Source organism: Bufo bufo, chromosome 2 (genome assembly GCF_905171765.1).
Source record: "Bufo bufo chromosome 2, aBufBuf1.1, whole genome shotgun sequence".
In the NCBI taxonomy this organism is placed as follows: domain Eukaryota; kingdom Metazoa; phylum Chordata; class Amphibia; order Anura; family Bufonidae; genus Bufo; species Bufo bufo.
Window position 1 is genome coordinate 143758749 of NC_053390.1, and position 25177 is coordinate 143783925.

At 43.4% G+C, this 25177-nt stretch overlaps 1 protein-coding gene across 1 annotated transcript in view; it reads left to right on the forward strand.

Annotated features, from left to right (window-relative positions):
• Window positions 1–7850: 7850 nt before the first annotated feature.
• RHOBTB3 (Rho related BTB domain containing 3) overlaps window positions 7851–25177 on the forward strand; it is a 110147-nt gene continuing 92820 nt past the window's right edge. The window contains exons 1-2 of the mRNA XM_040421554.1: window positions 7851–8030; window positions 23665–23872. Coding sequence (XP_040277488.1) covers window positions 8029–8030; window positions 23665–23872 — 210 coding nt within the window. The 5' untranslated portion in view covers window positions 7851–8028. The remainder of the gene's footprint in view (window positions 8031–23664; window positions 23873–25177) is intronic.

The following is a 25177-nucleotide window of genomic DNA, read 5'->3' on the forward strand; positions in this document are numbered from 1 at the left end:
GATTTCAAACTTACCACACATTTGGGCCCCTAGAATGCCAGGGCAGTATAACTACCCCACAGGTGACCCCATTTTGGAAAGAAGACACCCCAAGGTATTCCGTGAGGGGCATGGCAAGTTCCTAGAATTTTTTATTTTTTGTCACAAGTTAGTGGAAAATGATGATTTTTTTTTTTTTTTTTTCATACAAAGTCTCATATTCCACTAACTTGTGACAAAAAATAAAAACTTCCATGAACTCACTATGCCCATCAGCGAATACCTTGGGGTCTCTTCTTTCCAAAATGGGGTCACTTGTGGGGTAGTTATACTGCCCTGGCATTCTAGGGGCCCAAATGTGTGGTAAGGAGTTTGAAATCAAATTCAGTAAAAAATGACCTATGAAATCCAAAAGGTGCTCTTTGGAATGTGGGCCCCTTTGCCCACCTAGGCTGCAAAAAAGTGTCACACATCTGGTATCCCCGTACTCAGGAGAAGTTGAGGAATGTGTTTTGGGGTGTCTTTTTACATATACCCATGCTGGGTGAGATAAATATCTTGGTCAAATGCCAACTTTGTATAAAAAAAATGGGAAAAGTTGTCTTTTGCCAAGATATTTCTCTCACCCAGCATGGGTATATGTAAAATGACACCCCAAAACACATTCCCCACCTTCTTCTGAGTACGGAGATACCAGATGTGTGACACTTTTTTGCAGCCTAGGTGGGCAAAGGGGCCCATATTCCAAAGAGCACCTTTCGGATTTGACAGGTCATTTTTTTCAGAATTTGATTTCAAACTCCTTACCACACATTTGGGCCCCTAGAATGCCAGGGCAGTATAACTACCCCACAAGTGACCCCATTTTGGAAAGAAGACACCCCAAGGTATTCCGTGAGGGGCATGGCAAGTTCCTAGAATTTTTTATTTTTTGTCACAAGTTAGTGGAAAATGATGATTTTTTTTTTTTTTTTTTTTTCATACAAAGTCTCATATTCCACTAACTTGTGACAAAAAATAAAAACTTCCATGAACTCACTATGCCCATCAGCGAATACCTTGGGGTCTCTTCTTTCCAAAATGGGGTCACTTGTGGGGTAGTTATACTGCCCTGGCATTCTAGGGGCCCAAATGTGTGGTAAGGAGTTTGAAATCAAATTCAGTAAAAAATGACCTATGAAATCCAAAAGGTGCTCTTTGGAATGTGGGCCCCTTTGCCCACCTAGGCTGCAAAAAAATGTCACACATCTGGTATCCCCGTACTCAGGAGAAGTTGAGGAATGTGTTTTGGGGTGTCTTTTTACATATACCCATGCTGGGTGAGATAAATATCTTGGTCAAATGCCAACTTTGTATAAAAAAATGGGAAAAGTTGTCTTTTGCCAAGATATTTCTCTCACCCAGCATGGGTATATGTAAAATGACACCCCAAAACACATTCCCCACCTTCTCCTGAGTACGGAGATACCAGATGTGTGACACTTTTTTGCAGCCTAGGTGGGCAAAGGGGCCCATATTCCAAAGAGCACCTTTCGGATTTGACAGGTCATTTTTTTCAGAATTTGATTTCAAACTCCTTACCACACATTTGGGCCCCTAGAATGCCAGGGCAGTATAACTACCCCACAAGTGACCCCATTTTGGAAAGAAGACACCCCAAGGTATTCCGTGAGGGGCATGGCAAGTTCCTAGAATTTTTTATTTTTTGTCACAAGTTAGTGGAAAATGATGATTTTTTTTTATTTATTTTTTTTTCATACAAAGTCTCATATTCCACTAACTTGTGACAAAAAATAAAAACTTCCATGAACTCACTATGCCCATCAGCGAATACCTTGGGGTCTCTTCTTTCCAAAATGGGGTCACTTGTGGGGTAGTTATACTGCCCTGGCATTCTAGGGGCCCAAATGTGTGGTAAGGAGTTTGAAATCAAATTCAGTAAAAAATGACCTATGAAATCCAAAAGGTGCTCTTTGGAATGTGGGCCCCTTTGCCCACCTAGGCTGCAAAAAAGTGTCACACATCTGGTATCCCCGTACTCAGGAGAAGTTGAGGAATGTGTTTTGGGGTGTCTTTTTACATATACCCATGCTGGGTGAGATAAATATCTTGGTCAAATGCCAACTTTGTATAAAAAAATGGGAAAAGTTGTCTTTTGCCAAGATATTTCTCTCACCCAGCATGGGTATATGTAAAATGACACCCCAAAACACATTCCCCACCTTCTCCTGAGTACGGAGATACCAGATGTGTGACACTTTTTTGCATCCTAGGTGGGCAAAGGGGCCCATATTCCAAAGAGCACCTTTCGGATTTCACTGGTCATTTTTTACAGAATTTGATTTCAAACTCCTTACCACACATTTGGGCCCCTAGAATGCCAGGGCAGTATAACTACCCCACAAGTGACCCCATTTTGGAAAGAAGAGACCCCAAGGTATTCGCTGATGGGCATAGTGAGTTCATGGAAATTTTTATTTTTTGTCACAAGTTAGTGGAATATGAGACTTTGTATGAAAAAAAAAAAAAAAAAAAATCATCATTTTCCACTAACTTGTGACAAAAAATAAAGAATTCTAGGAACTTGCCATGCCCCTCACAGAATACCTTGGGGTGTCTTCTTTCCAAAATGGGGTCACTTGTGGGGTAGTTATACTGCCCTGGCATTTTCCAGGGGCCCTAATGTCTGGTAAGTAGGTAAATGACCTGTGAAATCCGAAAGGTGCTCTTTGGAATGTGGGCCCCTTTGCCCACCTAGGCTGCAAAAAAGTGTCACACATCTGGTATCTCCGTACTCAGGAGAAGGTGGGGAATGTGTTTTGGGGTGTCATTTTACATATACCCATGCTGGGTGAGAGAAATATCTTGGCAAAAGACAACTTTTCCCATTTTTTTTATACAAAGTAGGCATTTGACCAAGATATTTCTCTCACCCAGCATGGGTATATGTAAAATGACACTCCAAAACATATTCCCCAACTTCTGCTGAATACGGAGATACCACATGTGTGACACTTTTTTGCAGCCTAGGTGGGAAAAGGTGCCCAAATTCCTTTTAGGAGGGCATTTTTAGACATTTGGATACCAGACTTCTTCTCACGCTTTGGGGCCCCTAAAATGCCAGGGCAGTATAAATACCTCACATGTGACCCCATTTTGGAAAGAAGACACCCCAAGGTATTCAATGAGGGGCATGGTGAGTTCATTGAAAAAAAAAATTTTGGCACAAGTTAGCGGAAATAGATTTTTTTGATTTTGTTCTCACAAAGTCTCCCTTTCCGCTAACTTGGGACAAAAATTTCAATCTTTCATGGACTCAATATGCCCCTCAGCGAATACCTTGGGGTGTCTTCTTTCCAAAATGGTGTTATTTGTGGGGTGTTTGTACTGCCCTGGCATTTGAGGGTCTCCGCAATCATTACATGTATGCCCAGCATTAGGAGTTTCTGCTATTCTCCTTATATTGAGCATACGGGTAATGAGATTTTTTTTTTCCGTTCAGCCTCTGGGCTGAAAGAAAAAAATGAACGGCACAGATTTCTTCATTCGCATCGATCAATGTGGATGAAAAAATCTCTGCCAAAAAAAGAAAAAGGAGGGGAAAGGCGTCTGCCAGGACATAGGAGCTCCGCCCAACATCCATACCCACTTCAGCTCGTATGCCCTGGCAAACCAGATTTCTCCATTCATTCACATCAATCGATGTGGATGAATAAATCATTGCCGGGATTTTTTTTTTTATATATACAAAGTGTTTGCCAAAGTATATGAACACCGCCACCTCCTCAGCTCATATGCCTCGGCAAACGTATCTTTTACTGCAGAGGAGAAATCTCGTCTTGCAGCGCCGCATACACCGACTTGCGTGTAATCTGACAGCAGCGCAATGCTTCTGTCCGAATGCACATCAGTGCTGCAGCTAGTCGATCGGTTGGTCCACCTGAAAGGTAAAAAAAACAAAACAAAAAAGAAAAAACCAGGCCGCAAAGCAATAACTTTATTAACTGTTGAACAGAACATAGAAACTTTTTTTAAACTTTTTTAACTGAACATTTAACTTTTTTACTTACCGGTATTTTTTTTTTTGTTTAGTTTTTTTTACCTTTTATAGAACAAACCTCTCCTTCCCCATGGGACAATGTGCAAAGCGCAAATCGCCCAAAGATGTGGCGAAGTACATTATGCACTTTATCCCAGGTGAAAGGAGAGGTTTGCAGCAGCTGTGAGTGAATGGGCCCTAATAGCCCTGTGTGCCTGTCCTGGTGAGATGTGATCCCTATGCTAGGTGTACCTGTGTGTGGTACTTCCGGAAACACTCTCCATAGCATAGGGCAGGGTGGTCAGCACAGTCAGGACAGAAATAGCGGGTGTCACGCCTTATTCCACTCCTGCTACAGACACGACATCTTTTTCGGGGTGACGGTTGGGTTGAGGTACCAGGAACGACACTGGGGAAATGTCGCTCGTGTAGACGGCTAACTACACTGGTGGATGGGGCCACGGAACCTCCTGGGTAAAGGAGGTTCTCGATGATCTCTTCCTGGAATTTGAGGAAGGATCCTGTTCTCCCAGCCTTACTGTAGAGAACAAAACTATTGTAGAGCGCCAATTGAATCAAATATACAGACACCTTCTTATACCAGCGTCTGGTTCTGCGGGAAACTAAATACGGAGACAACATCTGGTCATTGAAGTCCACCCCTCCCATGAGCGCATTATAGTCGTGGACACAGAGGGGCTTTTCAATGACACGGGTTGCTCGCTCAATTTGGATTGTCGTGTCTGCGTGAATGGAGGAGAGCATGTAAACGTCACGCTTGTCTCTCCATTTCACCGCGAGCAGTTCTTCGTTACACAAGGCAGCCCTCTGCCCCCTTGAAAGACGGGTGGTTACAAGCCGTTGGGGGAAGCCCACGCGACTAGTTCGCGCGGTGCCACAGGCGCAAATCCGTTCTAGAAACAAATGCCTAAAGAGGGCCACACTTGTGTAGAAATTGTCCACATAAAGATGGTACCCCTTGCCGAATAAGGGTGACACCAAGTCCCAGACTGTCTTCCCACTGCTCCCCAGGTAGTCAGGGCAACCGACCGGCTCCAGGGTCTGATCTTTTCCCTCATAGATCCGAAATTTGTGGGTATAGCCTGTGGCCCTTTCACAGAGCTTATACAATTTGACCCCATACCGGGCACGCTTGCTTGGGATGTATTGTTTGAAGCCAAGGCGCCCGGTAAAATGTATTAGGGACTCGTCTACGCAGATGTTTTGCTCAGGGGTATACAAATCTGCAAATTTCAGGTTGAAATGGTCTATGAGGGGCCGAATTTTGTGGAGCCGGTCAAAAGCAGGGTGGCCTCTGGGACGGGAGGTGGTATTGTCGCTAAAATGCAGAAAACGTAGAATGGTCTCAAATCGTGTCCTGGACATAGCAGCAGAGAACATGGGCATGTGATGAATTGGGTGCGTTGACCAATATGACCGCAATTCAGGCTTTTTTGTCAGGCCCATGTTGAGGAGAAGGCCCAAAAAAATTTTAAGTTCGGAAACTTGGACTGGTTTCCACCGGAAAGGCTGGGCATAATAGCTTCCCGGGTTAGCGGTTATAAATTGTGTGGCATACTGGTTGGTCTCTGCCACGACTAAGTCCAAGAGCTCCGCAGTCAAGAACAGCTCAAAAAATCCCAGGGCCGAACCGATTTGAGCCGTCTCAACCCGAACTCCAGACTGGGCGGTGAAAGGGGGAACTACTGGTGCGGCTGAAGTTGGTGACTGCCAATCAGGATTTGCCAGCACCTCAGGGACTCTAGGGGCTCTACGGGCCCGTCTTTGCGGTGGCTGCGACGGGGTAACTATTGCACGTGCCACCGTACCAGCTTCAACTGCCCTTCTGGTGCTCGCTACTTCACCATGTTGTACGGCAGTGCTGGTACTAGGTCCAGGAAGGGCTGCGCTGCTGGTGTATGCCTCACCACGTGATCCGGCAGCGACAGCCCCACTCTGCTGCTCTTGAAGCGGATCCTGCGTAACCTGTGGTCTAGCGACATGGGGCCGGGTACGCCTGGTGCTGCCAGGGACCTCAACCTCCTCGTCCGAACTTTGGGTCAGAGAGCCACTGCTTTCTACAGGTTCATATTCTGACCCGCTAGATTCGTCAGATGAGGGTTCCCACTCCTCATCCGACTGGGTCAGAATCCTGTAGGCCTCTTCAGAAGAATACCCCCTGTTTGACATTTTGGACTACTAAATTTAGGGGTATTCCCTGAGACTACCCAAGAAAAAAAGCAAACCTGTCTTACAAAGGGGAGGCTAGCGAAGTACCGGAGGCTGCTGCGGTTGATAAAAAATATCAAAACTGATTTTTTTATCGCCGCAGTGCGTGTAAAATGAATGTGCAGTGATCAAAAAATATATATTTTTTGTCACTGCGGTGGGGCGGGCGTGGGTGAACGCACGTGTGGGCGACCGATCAGGCCTGATCGGGCAAACACTGCGTTTTGGGTGGAGGGCGAGTTAAGGTGACACTAATACTATTATAGATCTGACCGTGATCAGTTTTGATCACTTACAGATACTATAAAAGTACAAATGCTGATTAGCGATACGCTAAACAGCGAATAAAAGTGACTGCGGTGCGGTGGGGTGGGCGCTAACTGACGCTAACTACCTAACCAAGGGGCCTAAACTATCCCTAAAACCTAACAGCCAATACCAGTGAAAAAAAAAAAGTGACAGTTTACACTGATCACTTTTTTTCCTTTCACTAGTGATTGACAGGGGCGATCAAAGGGGTGATCAAAGGGTTAATTGGGGTGCAGGTGGGTGATCTGGGGCTAAGGTGTAGTGTTGGTGTACTCACAGTTCAGTCTGCTCCTGTGCTGGATCCAACCGACGAAAAGGACCAGCACAGGAGCAGAGAAGCCATATAACAGATCATATTTACTAATATGATCTGTTATATGGCCAGTGATTGGATTTTTTAAAAATCGCCAGCCTGCCAGCCAATGATCGTTGCTGGCAGGCTGGTGACGAAATACTTCTTTTAATTTTGCTGGCCCGCGATGCGCATGCGCGGGCCGGCTTTGAGCGAAATCTCGCGTCTCGCGAGATGACGCGTATATGCGTGACTCTGCGCAGCGCTGCCACCTCCGGAACGCAATCCTGCGTTAGGCGGTCCGGAGGTGGTTAAACTGATGATCTATCCTCTGTATAGATCATCAGCATCTGATCGGCGGGGGTCCGACACCTGGGACCCCCGCCGATCAGCTGTTTGAGAAGGCAGCGGCGCTATAGCAGCGCCGCGGCCTTCTCACTGTTTACCGCTGGCCCGGTGACGTCACCACCAGTGATGGCCAATTCGCAGTGTTCGCCAGCGAACACATGCGGGCTGCCATCTTGACTCACAAGTCCGGCGATGCACAGGTAAGCCCTTTCCAGAGGATATCCAGAGGATAGATCATCAGTTTAAACAAACTGCAGAACCCCTTTAAGTGCAGGGAAAACGTTTTACTTTGCTGTAAAAAAAAAAAAGGAGCTACTGTCCCTCCAAAAAAATGACACTAGGGAGGTAGGGTTATGTAGGTCTTTCTAAATGCACTGAAAAAGAAGTTCTGCAACTGTGTCAAAGGCTTGTAACATATAAGCAAGCAGCGTATATATACCACAGTGGCACCATGGAAATATTCCTACTGATCAGGGGGCAATCTCTATGGCTGCAAAAACCGGGATCTGCATCTAAAAAGGGAATGTTTGGCTGCTTTTTCCTTGAGTGAACAGAATATCAGCTGACTGTGTGGGGCTTGGCGTTGCTCCCGCCTACAGCTCTACATGCTGCTTGTAGTGTATTGTTTACAGGCATTCATGCCCTGGACTCCAGTGCATCCTGGAAATGAGTCAGTGCTGAGCTCATAGGCACTGCATGGCTGCATCCTGGGCTGGTGCACACAGCAAGCTGAACATTAACCCACTCCTGACCTCTGCCCGCCTCTCCATACATGACAGCCTGCTGGTTGTTCCCACTGAGTGATGTGACAAGCTGCAGCTGATCTACAGCAATGTAGGTGATCACTGACACATCTGCATTTGGGGGTTACTTCTGCTGTTTGGCATTCGCTCCAATACAAAGGGGATTGTGCTGGGAGAAATGCTGGCTCTGTGCTATGTATTGTAATAATATGGTCTGGGGAGGGGCTGTTGTCTCTTAGAGGGACCTCTCAATTTGCAAAGGGTTTAATGTGATGAATCTCAGTCGGAGTTTTGTAATTCTGCGCTTCGGTTATCTTTTATGGCTATACCCTTTAGATAGTTTGTATATACTGTAATTGTGCTACATTTAGTCAGGTAGACGGCTATTAAAACTTTTTAGTGTGCGATTACTCATTGTGATTATAGCCAACGTGACCGGTTGTAGCCAAATGTCATAACTGGCAAATGTACTTGAAAAAAAAAAAAAGCAATCACTTCTATCTTCTGATTGAGTGGTTTATGGAAAGATCGAGATCACAGTGATTACTGTACGTACATGATGATCCCAGGAAGAAGATCCCATTATAAGGAATAGCAGCGTCCTATTTTGCAACAAAGACACACATTATAGTGAAAGGATTGTCGCATAATTGTTTAATATGTCTGCACGTAAAATAAGTACGGGTGTGGTTCACATCTTTTATGACTTCCGTTGCAGATTCGGACAAAATTTCTGGGCAAAGTAGAGCAGTATGACATAACCTCATGATGGCAATCTGATTGATGCATTGTGGTTAATAGGGTCCATCAGGTGCCACTATGGTCCGCTATGTGACAGATCCGACACTGCCATAAATATCAATGGAAATGAATAGTACGCATTTAAAAAAAAGATCTTAAAAGGGATATTCTGATTTTGTGATATTGATGACTAATTCTCAAGCTAGGGCATCAATTTCAGATTAGTGGACTCTCGGCACTCCCGCTGATCAGCCGTTTAAAGGGGCTGCAGCGCTAGTGCAAGAACTGCGGTATCTTCGATGTTTACGTCCACGCTGTCTACATTGTAGTGTTGGTGCAGTGTAATCACAGCATTCTCTTGAATGGGACGAGCAGTTGTAGTGACACTGCACCACCACTACAATATAGACAACGTGCAGGTAAGCATTGAAAAGGACAAAGCTTTCTCACTAGCGCCGCAGCCACTTCAAACAACTGATCAGAGCGATGCCAAGAGTCGGATCTGAAATTGACAATCTATCCTGTTTTAGTAAATAATTGCATCCCTTTAACATGCCAGTTCTAGAGCATATTTTCTAAGAAATCCTCTGATATTCCTACTAGAAATGTATTAAGACAGCGTCAGATCCAACTAGTAATACCATTATTTACTAAAATAGGCATGTCAGGGTTGCTGAAAGGTCTTTTTTTCAATACAGGTCTAACAATAAATGAAACAGACCTTGTTTAGTCTTACAGGAGACATTTCGGCACAGTTCAGCTGTCTCAACAGATACATTTTTTTCTCGGATTCCATTCGTTTAGGCTACTTTTACACCTATGTTTTTGCCTGATCTGCTTCTGATAATACAACCATCTGCATCCGTTATGAACGGATCCGGTTGTATTATCTTTAAAATAGCAATGACGGATCCGGCATGAACTGAAAGTCAATGGGTGCCAGATCCGTTTTCTATTGTGCGTCATGCCGGATCCGTTTTTCTCCACATCCCATGCCGGACAGAAAGCCGCAGCTTGCAGCGTTTTTCTGTCCAGTATGGGAACGCAACCAAACGGGACGGATGCATTTTGGAGCATTCCATTCTGTTCAGTTACGTTTTGACCCCATTGACAATGATGGGTACAAAATGGAAGTGTTTTTCTTCGGTGTTGAGATTCCTTGACGAATCTCAATACCGGAAAAGTTAAACGCAAGTGTGAAAGTAGACTTAAAGGGTTTTGTTCAAGATAATTAAATATCTTGGACAACCCCTACAATTGCTTAAAGGGATTCTGTCACCTCATTTTAGCCTATAGAGCTGCGGACATACATGGCTAGATCGCCGCTAGCATATCCGCAATATACCTGTCCCATAGCACTGTGTGCTTTTATTGTGTTTAAAAAATGATTTTATAGATATGTAAAGGAGCCTGGTAAGGAGCCCAAGGAGCTGTACTAACCTTCTTGGAGCCCAGCCACGCCCCTTGTTAAGGAGCCCAGCACCGCCTGCGTCCTCCGAATCTCCTCCTTGCTCACGAAGTTAGATAGCCGTAATCTCGCGATGCGCGAACTCGCGCATGCGCAGTTCCTTCCCTCAGGCTGATGCCAGCTCAGGGAAGGAACACTATGCCGTCACTGCGCATGCGCGAGTTTGCGCATCGCGAGATTACGGCAATCTAACTGTGAGCAAGGAGGAGATTCAGAGGACTCAGGCGGTGCTGGGATCCTTCACAGGGGGCGTGGTTGGGCACCAGGAAGGTTAGTACAGCCCCTTGGGCTCCTTACCAGGCTCATTTACCTATCTATAAAATCATTTTTTTAACACAATAAAAGCACACAGCCCTATAGGACAGGTATATTGCGGACATGCTAACAGCGATCTAGCCGTACATGTCCGCAGCTATATAGGCTAAAACGAGGTGACAGAATCCCTTTAAAATAAAAAACACTATATACTCACTTTGCCAATCACTGTCCTCAGCAGTCATGTGCTATATCTAGGCATGTCACTGGCATTGGAGAAACAGGTGATTATGTCATGTTTTTTTTTATTTTTATTTTAAAGGGATTATGTCACAAAATACACTGCTCAAAAAAATAAAGGGAACACTTAAACAACACAATGTAACTCCAAGTCAATCACACTTCTGTGAAAGCAAACTGTCCACTTAGGAAGCAACACTGAGTGACAATCAATTTCACATGCTGTTGTGCAAATGGGATAGACAACAGGTGGAAATTATAGGCAATTAGCAAGACACCCCCAATAAAGGAGTGGTTCTGCAGGTGGTGATCACAGACCACTTCTCAGTTCCTATGCTTCCTGGCTGATGTTTTGGTCACTTTTGAATGCTGGCGGTGCTTTCACTCTAGTGGTAGCATGAGATGAAGTCTACAACCCATACAAGTGGCTCAGGTAGTGCAGCTTATCCAGGATGGCACATCAATGCAAGCTGTGGCAAGAAGGTTTGCTGTGTCTGTCAGCGTAGTGTCCAGAGCATGGAGGCGCTACCAGGAGACAGGCCAGTACATCAGGAGACATGGAGGAGGCCGTAGGAGGGCAACAACCCAGCAGCAGGACCGCTACCTCCGCCTTTGTGCAAGGAGGAACAGGAGGAGCACTGCCAGAGCCCTGCAAAATGACCTCCAGCAGGCCACAAATGTGCATGTGTCTGCTCAAACGGTCAGAAACAGACTCCATGAGGGTGATATGAGGGCCCGACGTCCACAGGTGGGGGTTGTGCTTACAGCCCAACACCGTGCAGGACGTTTGGCATTTGCCAGAGAACACCAAGATTGGCTAATTCGCCACTGGCGCCCTGTGCTCTTCACAGATGAAAGCAGGTTCACACTGAGCACATGTAACAGACGTGACAGAGTCTGGAGACGCCGTGGAGAACGTTCTGCTGCCTGCAACATCCTCCAGCATGACCGGTTTGGCATTGGGTCAATAATGGTGTGGGGTGGCATTTCTTTGGAGGGCCGCACAGCCCTCCATGTGCTCGCCAGAGATAGCCTGACTGCCATTAGGTACCGAGATGAGATCCTCAGACCCCTTGTGAGACCATATGCTGGTGCGGTTGGCCCTGGGTTCCTCCTAATGCAAGACAATGCTAGACCTCATGTGGCTGGAGTGTGTCAGCAGTTCCTGCAAGACGAAGGCATTGATGCTATGGACTGGCCCGCCCGTTCCCCAGACCTGAATCCAATTGAGCACATCTGGGACATCATGTCTCGCTCTATCCACCAACTTCACGTTGCACCACAGACTGTCCAGGAGTTGGCAGATGCTTTAGTCCAGGTCTGGGAGGTGATCCCTCAGGAGACCGTCCGCCACCTCATCAGGAGCATGCACAGGTGTTGTAGGGAGGTCATACAGGCACGTGGAGGCCACACACACTACTGAGCCTCATTTTGACTTGTTTTAAGGACATTACATCAAAGTTGGATCAGCCTGTAGTGTGTTTTTCCACTTTAATTTTGAGTGTGACTCCAAATCCAGACCTCCATGGGTTGAAAAATTTTATTTCCATTTTTTTATTTTTGTGTGATTTTGTTGTCAGCACATTTAACTATGTAAAGAACAAAGTATTTCAGAAGAATATTTAATTAATTCAGATCTAGGATGTGTTATTTTTGTGTTCCCTTTATTTTTTTGAGCAGTGTATATTCTACAGTTTTCAAACCAGCACCTGGATCTGAATACTTTTTGTAATTACATGTGCAACGGTCACCTTCCCCCAGGGCCCTCTATGTGACGACCCAGGTGTAGGAAATGCCAAGTGGTATGTTGCGGCCTAAAATGTCTCTTTATGTGTGTCACGGTGCTCCTACCTGGATACAGCTGGTCCCCAGGCTTTGGCTCCGAAGCAACAAATAGGGGAATAATTGAGGGATTTGAAGCAATAACTTGAGTCCAGACCTTAAAATGAAGTTCAATGGCAGATTTGCTTTGAATAAACGTTTCTCCAAACAGTTTCAGGCTTTGTCTTGGTTCCAGCAGGCTTTAGCATTAAACTGGCAGGCAAACTCAACTCTTCTATGTCTCTGTTTCTCTCTGACTCTGCTGTACTGACAGGCTGGCTGTATAACTCAGCTTCTTCTGTATGCTGCACTTCTTCTCTGTAGTCTGACTCTAGATTATGCCAGGGAACTTTCCTCCTGGCTCCTGAGGCTTTAAGCTTTGGCCTCTATGGCCAGCAGAGCTTAGGGTGCTCTGGCTGGCGTGGGCACGTCCAGCAGAGACGTGCCCCTGTACACCCTTCCCCTGTCTAGGGAAGACATAATCTGGAACTAACTGGTCCCCACCCTTCCTGCAGGAAGTAGGACAAGCCCACTTCTCTCCAGAGGGGGGTTAGAATGGAATGGAAAGTTCCATTCTCTCTAACTATAGCTCTGCTGTGATTTCTGCCACCTGCTGGTGAACCAGGCACATTACATACACATAACAGTTGCAAACAGATTAGGAATGCACAGTGTATAGGACCTGAACAAAAATACATAAGATGACATGAGGTTAGACCAATAAAGAGAGTAGTAGGGTGCAGGAGTGGTAACGCCACTCTGGAGTGTTACATTTGTAATTAAAAATTTAGTATAGCCAGTGAGCTATTCAATAAAATGTATCTGTATAGAGGGGGATACAAGATTTTAAATTATCTCTGACAACCCAACATAACTGTTCCTGTAATAAATTATTAGAATGTCAGGCAAATGCACCAAACAACTTGCAGTAGGTATACCAGATTTATTTTGGTGCTTCTGATATTGGTGTATTTGTAAAACCAGAATTTGTAAGAGTTAATAATTCTGGCCAATCTTTAGGAGTTCTGTGTGCCAGAAAATGAAATCTACGCCAGCTCTCACCAAAATAAGCGCCACTTTTCTGGCTGCCTCTTCCCCTCACTTTATGTAAAAGTACCAAGGGTGATGGAGACAGGGAAAAAGCTAGCATACGCAAATGATACTTTCCCAGAATTGAGTTATGCCAAAGTAATGAATCTTTATGACAATACTTACCTTAAAAAGATGAAACTTGTCAGGTGGACGTGAGGACGCGACGTCACGCTCTCCTCCTCCTCGGTCTGATCTGTCCCCCGTCCCCCCGACGTGGTGCTGCCTACACTATGCCTCTCTCCTGCGAGCTTGCATGCCTAGACGCCGGGACGCCGAGTTTCTGAAGCGGACCCTGCGCCATCTGTCTCCACTTGTCTCCTCTGCCTCTCACTTTATTATCGCTGGGACCCCAGTGGCGGATCCAGATCCTGGTCTCCGAAGGGGCACTTCCCCGGGCAATAGGAGATTATGGGGCCCCTGTGTCCCCGCCTACCCTCAAGCCACACCCACACACATCCCCACCCATATATATCGCGCCCATACCTCTTACATCCAGTGACGTCTCCTTTGATGTAGATGTTCTCTTTCTTCATCTTCTCCATTCAGACCAGACCACCATGATGATTTCTTTCAGCCATCTCTCATCTCTGCAGAGTTTGACAGACAGACATTTTAGTTTCCTACTTTTCCTCACACCTTCTCAACATCCCATCATGCACCCCCAATACTGAGACGCTGTGCCCCCAAAACTATACTGTAGAAACAGATAAACCCCCTAAAAATACTAGTTACACACAGATAGCGCCCCCTTCAATAATTATTGGAACACAATGCTCTAAAAAAATAACTGCACCCAGCAAATAGTGCCCCTGACACTAATAGTGTAACCATAATGTCCCCTAAAAATAACTGTGCTAGGCTGATACTGTGCCAGGGCGCCCCCACAGTAATAGCACTCCCCAAAATCCCAACAATAGTGATAATTCTGTGCCAGAGTGCACTTAGTAGTAATAGTGCTCCTACAGTGCCCCCAACAGTAATTGTGTCCCAGAAGTAATAATGCTCCCAAAGTCCCCCAGTTGTAATAAAGCCCCCTTATAATGGGCGCCAGTACAAAAAATGCTCCGTTGTGTGGCAGTAAAAAAAAAAACCTCCTCTTAGTGCCCCCAGTAGAGTCAATGTCCCCAGAGTGCCCTCATGTGATCCAATGACCCATACTGTGTGCCACTACAAAAAAACACTTAGTGCCCCCAGTTGAGCTAAGGTGCCTATAGTGCCCCTATAATTTGTGCCAGTATAAAATACTCCTATATAGTGCCCCCAGAAGATGCCCCATAGTGCTCCTCCCCATCCTATATAGTGCCCCCAGAAGATGCCCCATAGTGCTCCTCCCCCGGCCCCATAGTGCCCTTCATAATGTGGCAGTATAAAATGCCCCTATAGACTGCCCCACATAGATGCCCCCATAATGCTTCTCTCCCCCCCCCCAAAATGGGTGCCAGTATTAAATGCCCCTATATAATGCCCCCATAGTGCTCTTTTCCCTGCCCTTCTCCATAGTGCTCCCCCCCATAATGTGCCAGTATATAGGGCCCTCATTAGATGCCCCCATAGTGCTCCTTCCCCCCCTTCTCTATAGTGCTCCCCCCCATAATGTGCCAGTATATAGGTCCCCACCCCCCTTCTTGCCATACTGTACTAAAAATAATTAAAACAATAAACACTTATACTTACCTCCATGACACTGCCATGCTCCGCCTGCACCGGCCTCTGATAGGCTGCAGGCCTAGTGCCTGTATCCTATCAGAGGAGCGGGCAAGGGAGACGCCTTTCCCCTGCCCTGCACCGTTCATCAGATGAATGTAGAAATGAGCGCTTCCACAATTGCCTCGTTGCCCCCTCCCTGGATCCGTCAATGTGGGACCCTGCTGTATTTACCGCTGCTGGTCAAGTTTGTGTAATCCCCTGTGGTCCTCCTTGAATCCCCGTTGTGCTGGAGATGTACCTTGCCCCGACCGGGGTGGGGGCTTTCTGAATCGCCTGCCTCGTCCTCCTGCCCGTGACTGTGTGGCGCTTCTGCGCTGCTGCTGCTGCTGCTGTTGCTGCCGCCGACGTGTGGTTTCCCAAGTTGGCATTGCCGCTCCTGTTCCTCGTGCGTGTCACTCCTCACCTTTGCATCCTAGAGGTCTAAAGTTGTTGAAAGCCTCCTCCTGGTCCCTCTCAGGATTTCTGCAGATAGGGTGAGATCAGTCTTACTGTCTCGTTTTGTTTGTTTGTCCCTGCTTTGTCTCCCCTTCCCCTGTGTCTTTGTCGGGAGACTGACCTGGAAACTGACGCAGAGATAGGGTAGGAGGGAGTGGAGAAAGTGAAGACAGAGAAGATCGTCAGGGGACAGAACTTCACAATTTCTGCAAAGTAAAATAATAAAAAAAAAAAAGAGGAAAGAGGGGATAAAAGAAAGAAAAGAAAAAAAATAAACGGGGAAGAAAAAGATTAAAAGAAAAAAATATATATATAATAAGAGGGGCGGAAGGAGGGGAGAGGAAGCGGAAAAAGGGAAGGAAAAAAAAAAAGGACGAAAAGAAAGGGGGAATAATTAAGAATAAAAAATAAAAATGGGCCCTAAATAACACAGGCGGTCAACAGATTTGGCAACGGATAAAACTGGACAGAAATCCCTAGAACCTGTAAAAATGGATCAATTTCTGAAATCCCCGAATGTACACACAAGAACAGGACAAAAAGGGAAGCCGGATGTAAATTAGAAAAAAAATATTGCTGGATTTAGTTCAGAAGAAACAGTAGATGATTATCTCCAGGAGGGGGGCGGAGAGGGGGTGGGTGAAGTGGATATTCCCATGGCAGTCCTCCCCTTTATAAGAAATTTTAGTTACCGTCAAAAACAATGGAAAGGTGATACAAAATAATGCTTCTCAGCTTGGGACTGTTCAGTCGGATGTGTCATTAATAAGGGATAATGTGGAGTAAGTCATGTAGGTATAAGAACATGGTGGCGGGGATCAATAAATGGCTAGAAAAGTGTAGTATCTTTCAATTAATAGAAGCAGATATATTGTCAAATCAACAAGTTAACAAAATACCCCTATTCGATTTATGGAATAAATCTTGGAATATGGTAAAAGATTTATGGCCTCAAAGGGGCCTTTGCTATGGGACAATACCCATCTAAAACACTCAGACGCTTTGCTATGGGACAATACCCATCTAAAAGAACTAAAACTAATTGAACAAAAAATCTGGTGGAAGTATGGAATATTCATGGGCGTGATGGATAAAATGGTTACGTCCAAAGATCAAGAAGTAGCATCTAAATTGTTATTTTATGCTAGAAAATGTATTGTGACACACTGGGGAGACGGGAAGGTACCTACAGTTAAGGAATGGGAGAATTTGACCAGATTCTCGCTTGTTGGAGAAGAATTTCATTTGGTGTCAATTAGGAAGAAAGATATGTTTGCAAAAAAGTGGCAGAGATGGCTGGTCTAGTAAAGTGGGGCTAGTGGATTCGGAGTTGGGATGGGGGATTGGGGTGGCAGTGTGGGGACGGTCTGGAGAGTTGGGAGCACCGTGCTTTTTTTTTTTTTTTCCCCTCCTATTCCCCCACAGGAGTGAACTAAGTAGCAGAAGGGATGACGATAAGGTATTACTGTTTATGCTGTCAAGAAAAATTGTAAAGTTAAATAGAATCGTTGAATTTTTGTAAATTATAAACAGCTAATAAAGATTATTTATAAAAAATAAATAAATAAGGGACGAGGTTACTAAAATACGAGACAGAGTTTCTGTTATAGAAAAGTCCACTGGTTCCCTACAAAATGAAGTGAAAGTATTAAAATCGGAAATTTCCACCTTTACTACAAACTATAACTATCTACAAAAATACTAGTCGATCTAGAAGATAGGTTGAGACACTCCAATGTGAGATTTCTGGGGCTCCCGGAGAGTGCGAAGGGAAAAGACCCTGCTGGAATGCTATAATCGCTTATTTTTGAGAATTTTGGAAAGGAATATTTTTCCTCTATGTTTTTAGTGGGGGAAAACCAACTCCTGGAATGTATCCTTGGGCTCTTTTGGCAAAAATACTTGCCTTCGGCTACAGAGACATGATCCTGAGTAGAGCCAGGGAGTGCCCTCCCATTGTGTATGATGGTGGTAAACTGTCTTTTTTCCCAGATTTCTCCAAAGAGACACAAAAAAGAGGCGTAGTTTCCTGGCGGTTAAAAAATGGCTACAGGCCAAAGACATTAAGTATTCCTTTACGTATCCAGCCAAACTTAGGATAATCTTCAATGGAGCAACTCACTTCTTTGACACTCTTGCGTCAGTCACTGACTGGCATGATAGGAATGGTGCTCATAGGCATTTCATTCAACTTTCACCAGCCACTCCAGAGGGGTGGCGGTGTTTATTCATAAAAAGATTGATTTTGTCTGTGAGGCCTCCAATATTAATAAACAAGGGAGATATGTTTTCCTTTATGGGAAACTTTTTGGAAGATCCTTTATTTTGGCATTTATTTATATTCTTCCCCCTTTTTCTTTTTCTGTACTAAACTCGTTAATAACATGTCTTACCTTAATAAGTGGGGATTTTAACTATGTTATGAATTCTAAAATGGACCAGATTTCTATGGTTAGAGAAGCCCCTGCTCCTTTATTTAATCAGGGACCCCCCTTGGCTTGATTCTGTCAGGAGTCGGGTTTTATAGATGTTTGGGGTGTTCTGGGACGAGGGAGGAGAGCCTATTCCTGCTTCTCAAGGTCTGGGAACTGTATTTCCAGGATTGACCTGGCTTTAATAAATGAAAAATATCTGAGATACATTAGACATATGCGATATGAAGCCAGGTCACTCTCTGATCATGTTCCAGTATCCCTTGAACTTTGTATGACTGATGTCGGGGAGGGGGCAGCTCCTCCCTTTAGATTAAATCCTTATTGGTTGTCAGTAATAGACAATCACGATTGGATGATACAGGAGATGGTATACTTTTGGGCTGTTAATTATAAAACAGCTAACATTCAACTGGTTTGGGATACATTTAAGGCCTTTTTGAGGGGGGTATTTGTTAGCAACATCTCAAATTCGAGAAGGGGTTATCGATTAAAAGAGAGGGCCTTGAAAGCAGCTGCGCTTCGTGGGTCACAGAAGTTTGTTATGAGCAGGACAGAAGAGAATAGAAATCTTATGCAAAGTGCAAGTCAGGAATATTCAGATTTTCTTCTAGAAAATGCTCAACAGAGGCTCTTTTTTAAGGGTCAAAAACAATTCTGTGAGTCTGGGCGTCCAGGGAAACTTTTCACTAGAGTGATACCTAATCAGGATAAAAAAAAGGAAATACTTAGTATTCGTTAGTGATGAGCTGGAGGTGCCATATTCGATTTCGACGGAATTCGCGAATATTCGCTAGAATATTAGTCTCATATTCGTCGAAATCGAATATTTGTCATTATTCTAGTTATCGCGATTAATATGTGATTTAAATAATCGCGTATTGCGTATTGGTTTGATATCTAGAATTAGCGAAGATGACAAATATGACGAATGTATTCGTCATATTCCTCAAAACGAAGATAACGAAATATTCTCCATCTTCGTTTTAGCTCCATATTCGTCAACTGCGCTAATTCTAGCAATCAGATAGGAAAGTTGACTAGAGACAGCTAAGTTTTAAATTAATATACTATAATATAATAATATACGATAATATTACTTTGCTTTTTAAAAAAAAAAAAAATTGAATAATTATAATACTTGATAATTATTATAATTATTCTATTTATTAAAAAAAAAAGCAAAGTAATATAATCGCATAGCGAATTAAACACAGCTGTCTCCATAGTCAACTTTCCTATTTGATTGCTAGAATTAGCGAAGTTGACGAATATGGAGCTAAAACGAAGATGGAGAATATTTTGTTATCTTCGTTTTGAGGAATATGATGAATACATTCGTCATATTCGTCATCTTCGTTAATTCTACCAAGCCAACCATAGTAAACCAGGTCTATTTCAATGCGATTAATATAACTTGAAGTAATCGCATTGAGATTTCAACTTAGCACTGCTATATTCCATATTTGTTAATTTCGTTAATTCTAGCAAGCTGACCCATTAGAAACCCAGCTCTAAGTTGAAATCGCAATGCGATTACTTCAAGTTATATTAATCACATTGCGATTTCAACTTAATTCTCACATCCGACAGTACATTCTAGTATAGAGGCGTTCCCATGGTGATGGGGACGCTCCATGAGCACGGAAGTCGGCAGAAGTGGCAACGGGCACTGACTGGAGCAGCCAGGAAGCCAGGAATCCTCAGAACAGGTAAGAACTACTTTTGGGAAATGGGAAAGAAAAAAATAAAACAATAAAAAATAAAAAATAAACAAATATTCGAAATAACGAATTTATAGCGCTATATTCGAAATATTCGTGAATTAGCGAAGCGACGATATTCGCTTAAAAAAATCGCTATTCGAATATTCGCGCTCAACACTAGTATTCGTTTATCAGATGATACAATTACTGGAAGTCAGGAGACAATAAAAATAGCTTTTGTAGAATATTTTTCAGAAATATATTAAACTAGTGAGGTAAAACAAAACATGCAATGCAACAGCTCTCTGCAAACCAAATAAAGTAAAAAAAAATGCATAATAATTGCTAGTGCTATACTTATAAATTAGAGAGGCTTGGCAAATTATTTTGTACAAAATTATTTGAGCCCGTCTGCCGCAAGTCAAGGCAATCTCTGTAACACTAAATTCTACCTGTTATGTGCCATGACGGCTACCATACAATTCAGGGAGTGTAGGTTCCACATGCATGCTTCAATTTATGTCATCTTTGGTGCCAAAATGGCCTCCATTATATCCAAGGAATGCCAAATGGCCACCAAAGAATGCAATGAGAGTCCACAACTATATCTCTCCTGGTGCCAAATGGCGTTTGATAGGGTGGAGTGGAAATTCCTATGGAACGTTTTGGAAAGGATGGGTTTTGGTACAAGGTTCATTAGCATGGTTAGGCTTTTATATAGATCCACCATTGCTAGATTGAATATAAATGTTAGTTTGACATCTAGGATTGAGGATAGGTTTTTCAAGCTTATTGAAAGGATGATTAATGATTTAAGCCTCATGCAGACGTCCGTTAAACACGGTCCGTGAGATACCGGACTGGACTGGCATTGCAGGAGCCCACGGCGTCATTGGTTGCTATGACGCCGTGCGCTCCTGCAATGCCAATCTTTCAGAAAAGCTTCTCCTGGGATTCGAACTCACAACCTTTCAGATCAGAGGCAAGGCATTTACCCACACAGCTATGTAAGCTGTATAGCCAGTTGCTTAAAAAAAACACATGACATACACATGACAGCTACCCCAACACACCCAGCTCTGCTACATCCATACACAGTGTACTGGGGCAGCTGTCATGTGTATGGATGTACACTATCAAAGTTATCTACAGTAGAAGTCTCATATTATTATTTTTTAAGCAACTGGCTATACAGCTGTCATAGCTGTGTGGGTAAATGCCTTGCCTCTGATGTGAAAGGTTGTGAGTTCCAATCCCAGGAGAAACTTTTCTGAAAGTGTTTTTTTTATTTTTAAATACCGGACTGTTACTTTACTGCCACGGGGAGGGGGGCTATTGGCACATGGAGGGGGGAGGAGAGAGGCACTTGATACTGGCACATTAGGGGACAGTAGGAGGAGAGGATGGCACTATGATATTAGCACATGGGGGGGCAAGAAATGGACATGAATCATGAGGGGCAGAAATGTGAAATGATGGGGGGGGGGCAATAAATGGACATGAATCAAAAGGGGCAGAAATGTGAAATGATGGGGGGGCGCCAAAATGTAGATTCGCTTGTGTTGACAAAAATCCTTGCACCGGCCCTGATTTCGGGCGCGCAATCCCGCGAGACCAGTGACCTCCAGAGGTGGGTCTCGCAGGATCACGCGCCGAAGACACATGATCTTGGCAAGAGCCAAGGCAATGTGGACCTGGAGCACAGCGAGGAGCAGAACCTGATGAGCACCCCTGGCAACCGCACTCTGACAACCTGCACTAGGGTGTCAGAGGCTGCAGGACAGTGACTGGCAGCAGGGTGGCACACACTTGTGTACAGGGGTCAGGGCACACCTGCTGCTTGACTAGGGGCCATAGATTCTGACTGGCACAGGGTGCCCAGCAGTGGCACATGGAGCATAATAGGTGGCACAGACTTAAAGGGCTATGAATGGTACAGGGTGCAGGACAGTGCCAGAGGGCACAAGGCAGCATACTGTTTTATGTTGCCCTGGTGGCACAGGATTTCAGACAGTGGATGAATGGCGCCTGGCAGTGAATAGGTGGCACTGCTTGTGTTTGGTGTGCCAACCTGCTGAACAGCGTAAAGTGATTGGCATCACTGGGATGGTACTAGGTGGCCGACAATGGCTGGATATTATATATACATGACCATAGTCAGACTGGCACAGGGTACGCGACCATAGTCAGACTGGCACAGGGTACATGACCATAGACTGGCACAGGGTACACGACCATAGTTAAATGTTGCATGCAATAGGTGGCTGAAAAAGGGGCGGGTAAAAGGGTGTGTTCAATGGGCGGAGTCAAGGGGCGGCAAAATTAGCTTTTGCCTAGAGTGGCAAAAATCCTTGCACCAGCCCTGCTTCAAGGGATATTTTATTGCTAAGCAGTTGTGGCTATACTGTGACTGGGAGAAAAGTGCCCTTTGTAGGACGCTGGTAGATCGATCCCCATTTGAGAATATATTCACCTTGCTGAATTCCGGGTGTTTAATAAACGTTGAACAAGAATATAGAGTCACGGGGAAGTTATTTTCTAGATCCTGGACCACCATTAGAAGGTGGCTGGGGATAAAGGGTTCCCTTGTATGTACCCCTCTTTGGCATAACTTTTTTTTAAAGGGTTTGGATAAACTAGCTGGGGATAAGTTTTGGCAAACAAGCAATATTATTTATGTTTCACAGGTGGTAAGGAATGGGGAGGTTCTCTCCATTTCCTCCTTAACACAAAGGAGCAACTTTACTTGGTTTAGGTACTTTCGGATATACTCAGCTCTTTCTAGTTTAAAAAAATCTTCACTTTTGGAAATTGACACTTCTTCACCCTTAAACACTGTAATAGGGACTTCTGGTCACAAGGCTAAGATTTCTCAATTATATAAACTATTACTTAAAGCACTATTTAATAAGGTGGTCTCTCCGGGTCAAAGCGCTTGGGGAATTGATTGTCCAATGGTTACGCGGGAAGATTGAGGTAATATACTTGGCTCACTAAGAACAGTTTCACAAAATTTTTATCATATATTGGTTCAGTTTAATATTTTTCATAGAATTTATATTATGCCGATTTAGCTTAAAAATTGGGGTCTGTGACAGTCTTCTAACTGTCCACATTGTGATTCACAACTGGGGGACTTTTTGCATATGATTTGGTTGTGTCCAGAGTTAAAAACCTACTGGGGTTTGATTTATAATTTCATTACCCATAAGATGAAGGTAACGATCCCGTTCACATCTCAATGTTGGATAATGAGCGACCTTTCTAGGGTTAATTGTAACAAATATAAAAGATTCTTTTGGTAAGAATTATGTTTTAAGCTAAACTGCTCATTACTCGAGTTTGGATCTCACATAATATTCCAAAGTTTAATGAATGGCTATCCTTGGTGAAGAAGGTGAAGAGATATGAGAATGTTTTATACTACCAAAGAAATGCTGGGTAAAAATGGTATGGAGAGGTTGGAATTGGTAGGTTTCCCTTTTTTTTGGGACGCATCGCACGGATTCGGAGGGTATGGGGGGTTGATTCGGGAGGTATTGTAAAAGAAAGAGGGACAAGAATGTAATGATGGTATTGATTATTTATGTATTTGCTTTTAAGCTCTTTGTTCCTTAATAAAAAATAAAAGAAAGAAAAATAAATAAACTATGGTACTTGGCGGTTGCGGGTTCTGGGGCAGTAGTCTGTGAACATGCCTATGACATTTAGTTTTAAAAAAGTTGCCTTTTATTTACCAAGTTTTCCAAAGTACATTGTGATTGTTTAATCAACCTTATAAAGTGTTTAATATTTAGACTGAATGAGTAACTAGTGTATTTGTTTAAGGTCAATTCAGATTGTGTCAATCGGGAAAGACTACAATGGATTATATGAGGATGGAACGGATTTTAGTGTGCTCTCTTTATATCTTAAACATCCATATTTTTATGGGGACTTGCACATAGAAGAAAGCCACTCAGTGTTCAAGGTCTATAAAACCACAGCTCGGTCAAGGGACAATGTGGAAATTGTGGTGCATGAGTGTCCGGACTGGGTAAGTTCTGAATATGAAATAAATAAAATCAAATAATAAATAATTCCTAATTGCCCACAGTTTCTACGGCAGTCATTCAATGCATTCGGAGTCTTAAGACCTTTTTACTCTTTTGCATTTTGTTATGTTGAGGACACGTTTTCCCCATCTATCTGCACTGAATAATGACAAGGTGAAAACAGAATTTTGGAAATGTTAGAAATTTTTGCAAATATATTAAAAAGGAAAAACTAAAATTTTGCGTGGACATTCAGACCATTTGCTATGACACTTCAAATTTAGCTCTGGGGGTTTCCCATTTCTCTTGATCATCTTTGTTTCTACACCTTGATAGGAGTCTAGCTGTAGTAAAATCAGTTAGGCTACTTTCACACCTCCAGTGTGAAACTCCTGAATGGCTGTTTCGGCAGATAAGCAGAGAATCGTCCGGACACAAAACGCAGCAGCGTTATACTTAACCCTTAGGATACCGGAGGTTTTTTCGTTTTTTCGTTTTCATTTTTCTTCCCCATTTTTCTTGAGCCATAACTTTTTTATATTTCTGGTCACATAGCTGTATGAGGGCTTTTTTTTGTGGGACGGGTTATACTTTCTGATGCCACCATTAATTATGGCATAAAATGTAGTGGGAAGCGTTAAAAAAAATCAAAATGGGGTGGGATTGGAAAAAAACAACGCAATTCCTCCACCGTTTTACGGGTTTTGTTCCCACGGAGTTTCGTTTACAGCAAAAATGACCAATGCTCTTCATTCTTTGGATCAGTACGATTACAACAATGGCCCATATGTATAGGTTCTTTATGTCTAAATAGTGTAAAAATAAATTTAAACTTTGATATATATATTTTTTTACATCACCATATTCTGACCCCCCCATTACTTTTTTATACTTATGTCTACTGAGCTGTTTAGGGGCTCATTTTTTATGGAACAATCTGTAGTTTTTATTGATGCCATTTTGGAGTGTGTGTGACTTTTTGATCACATTTTATTATATTTTTTTAAGCAAGAGAAGCAATGAAAAAATGGCAAATCCGACATTTTGACCATTTTTTCCGTTACACCATTTTTTTCTATTTTAATAGCATGGGCGTTTTCAGTCGTGGTGATACCCATGATGTTTATATTTATTGTTATTTAGGCATTTATTTTTTAAATATACGGAAAGGGGGGTGATTTAAACTTTTATTTTTTTTTAGTTTTTATATATATATATATATATTTTTTTTTTTTTCTACTTTTTTTTGTGATGATTTTGTAGCTCATATATGTGCCTTTAAATTATGTTTTTAAATTTTTTTCATT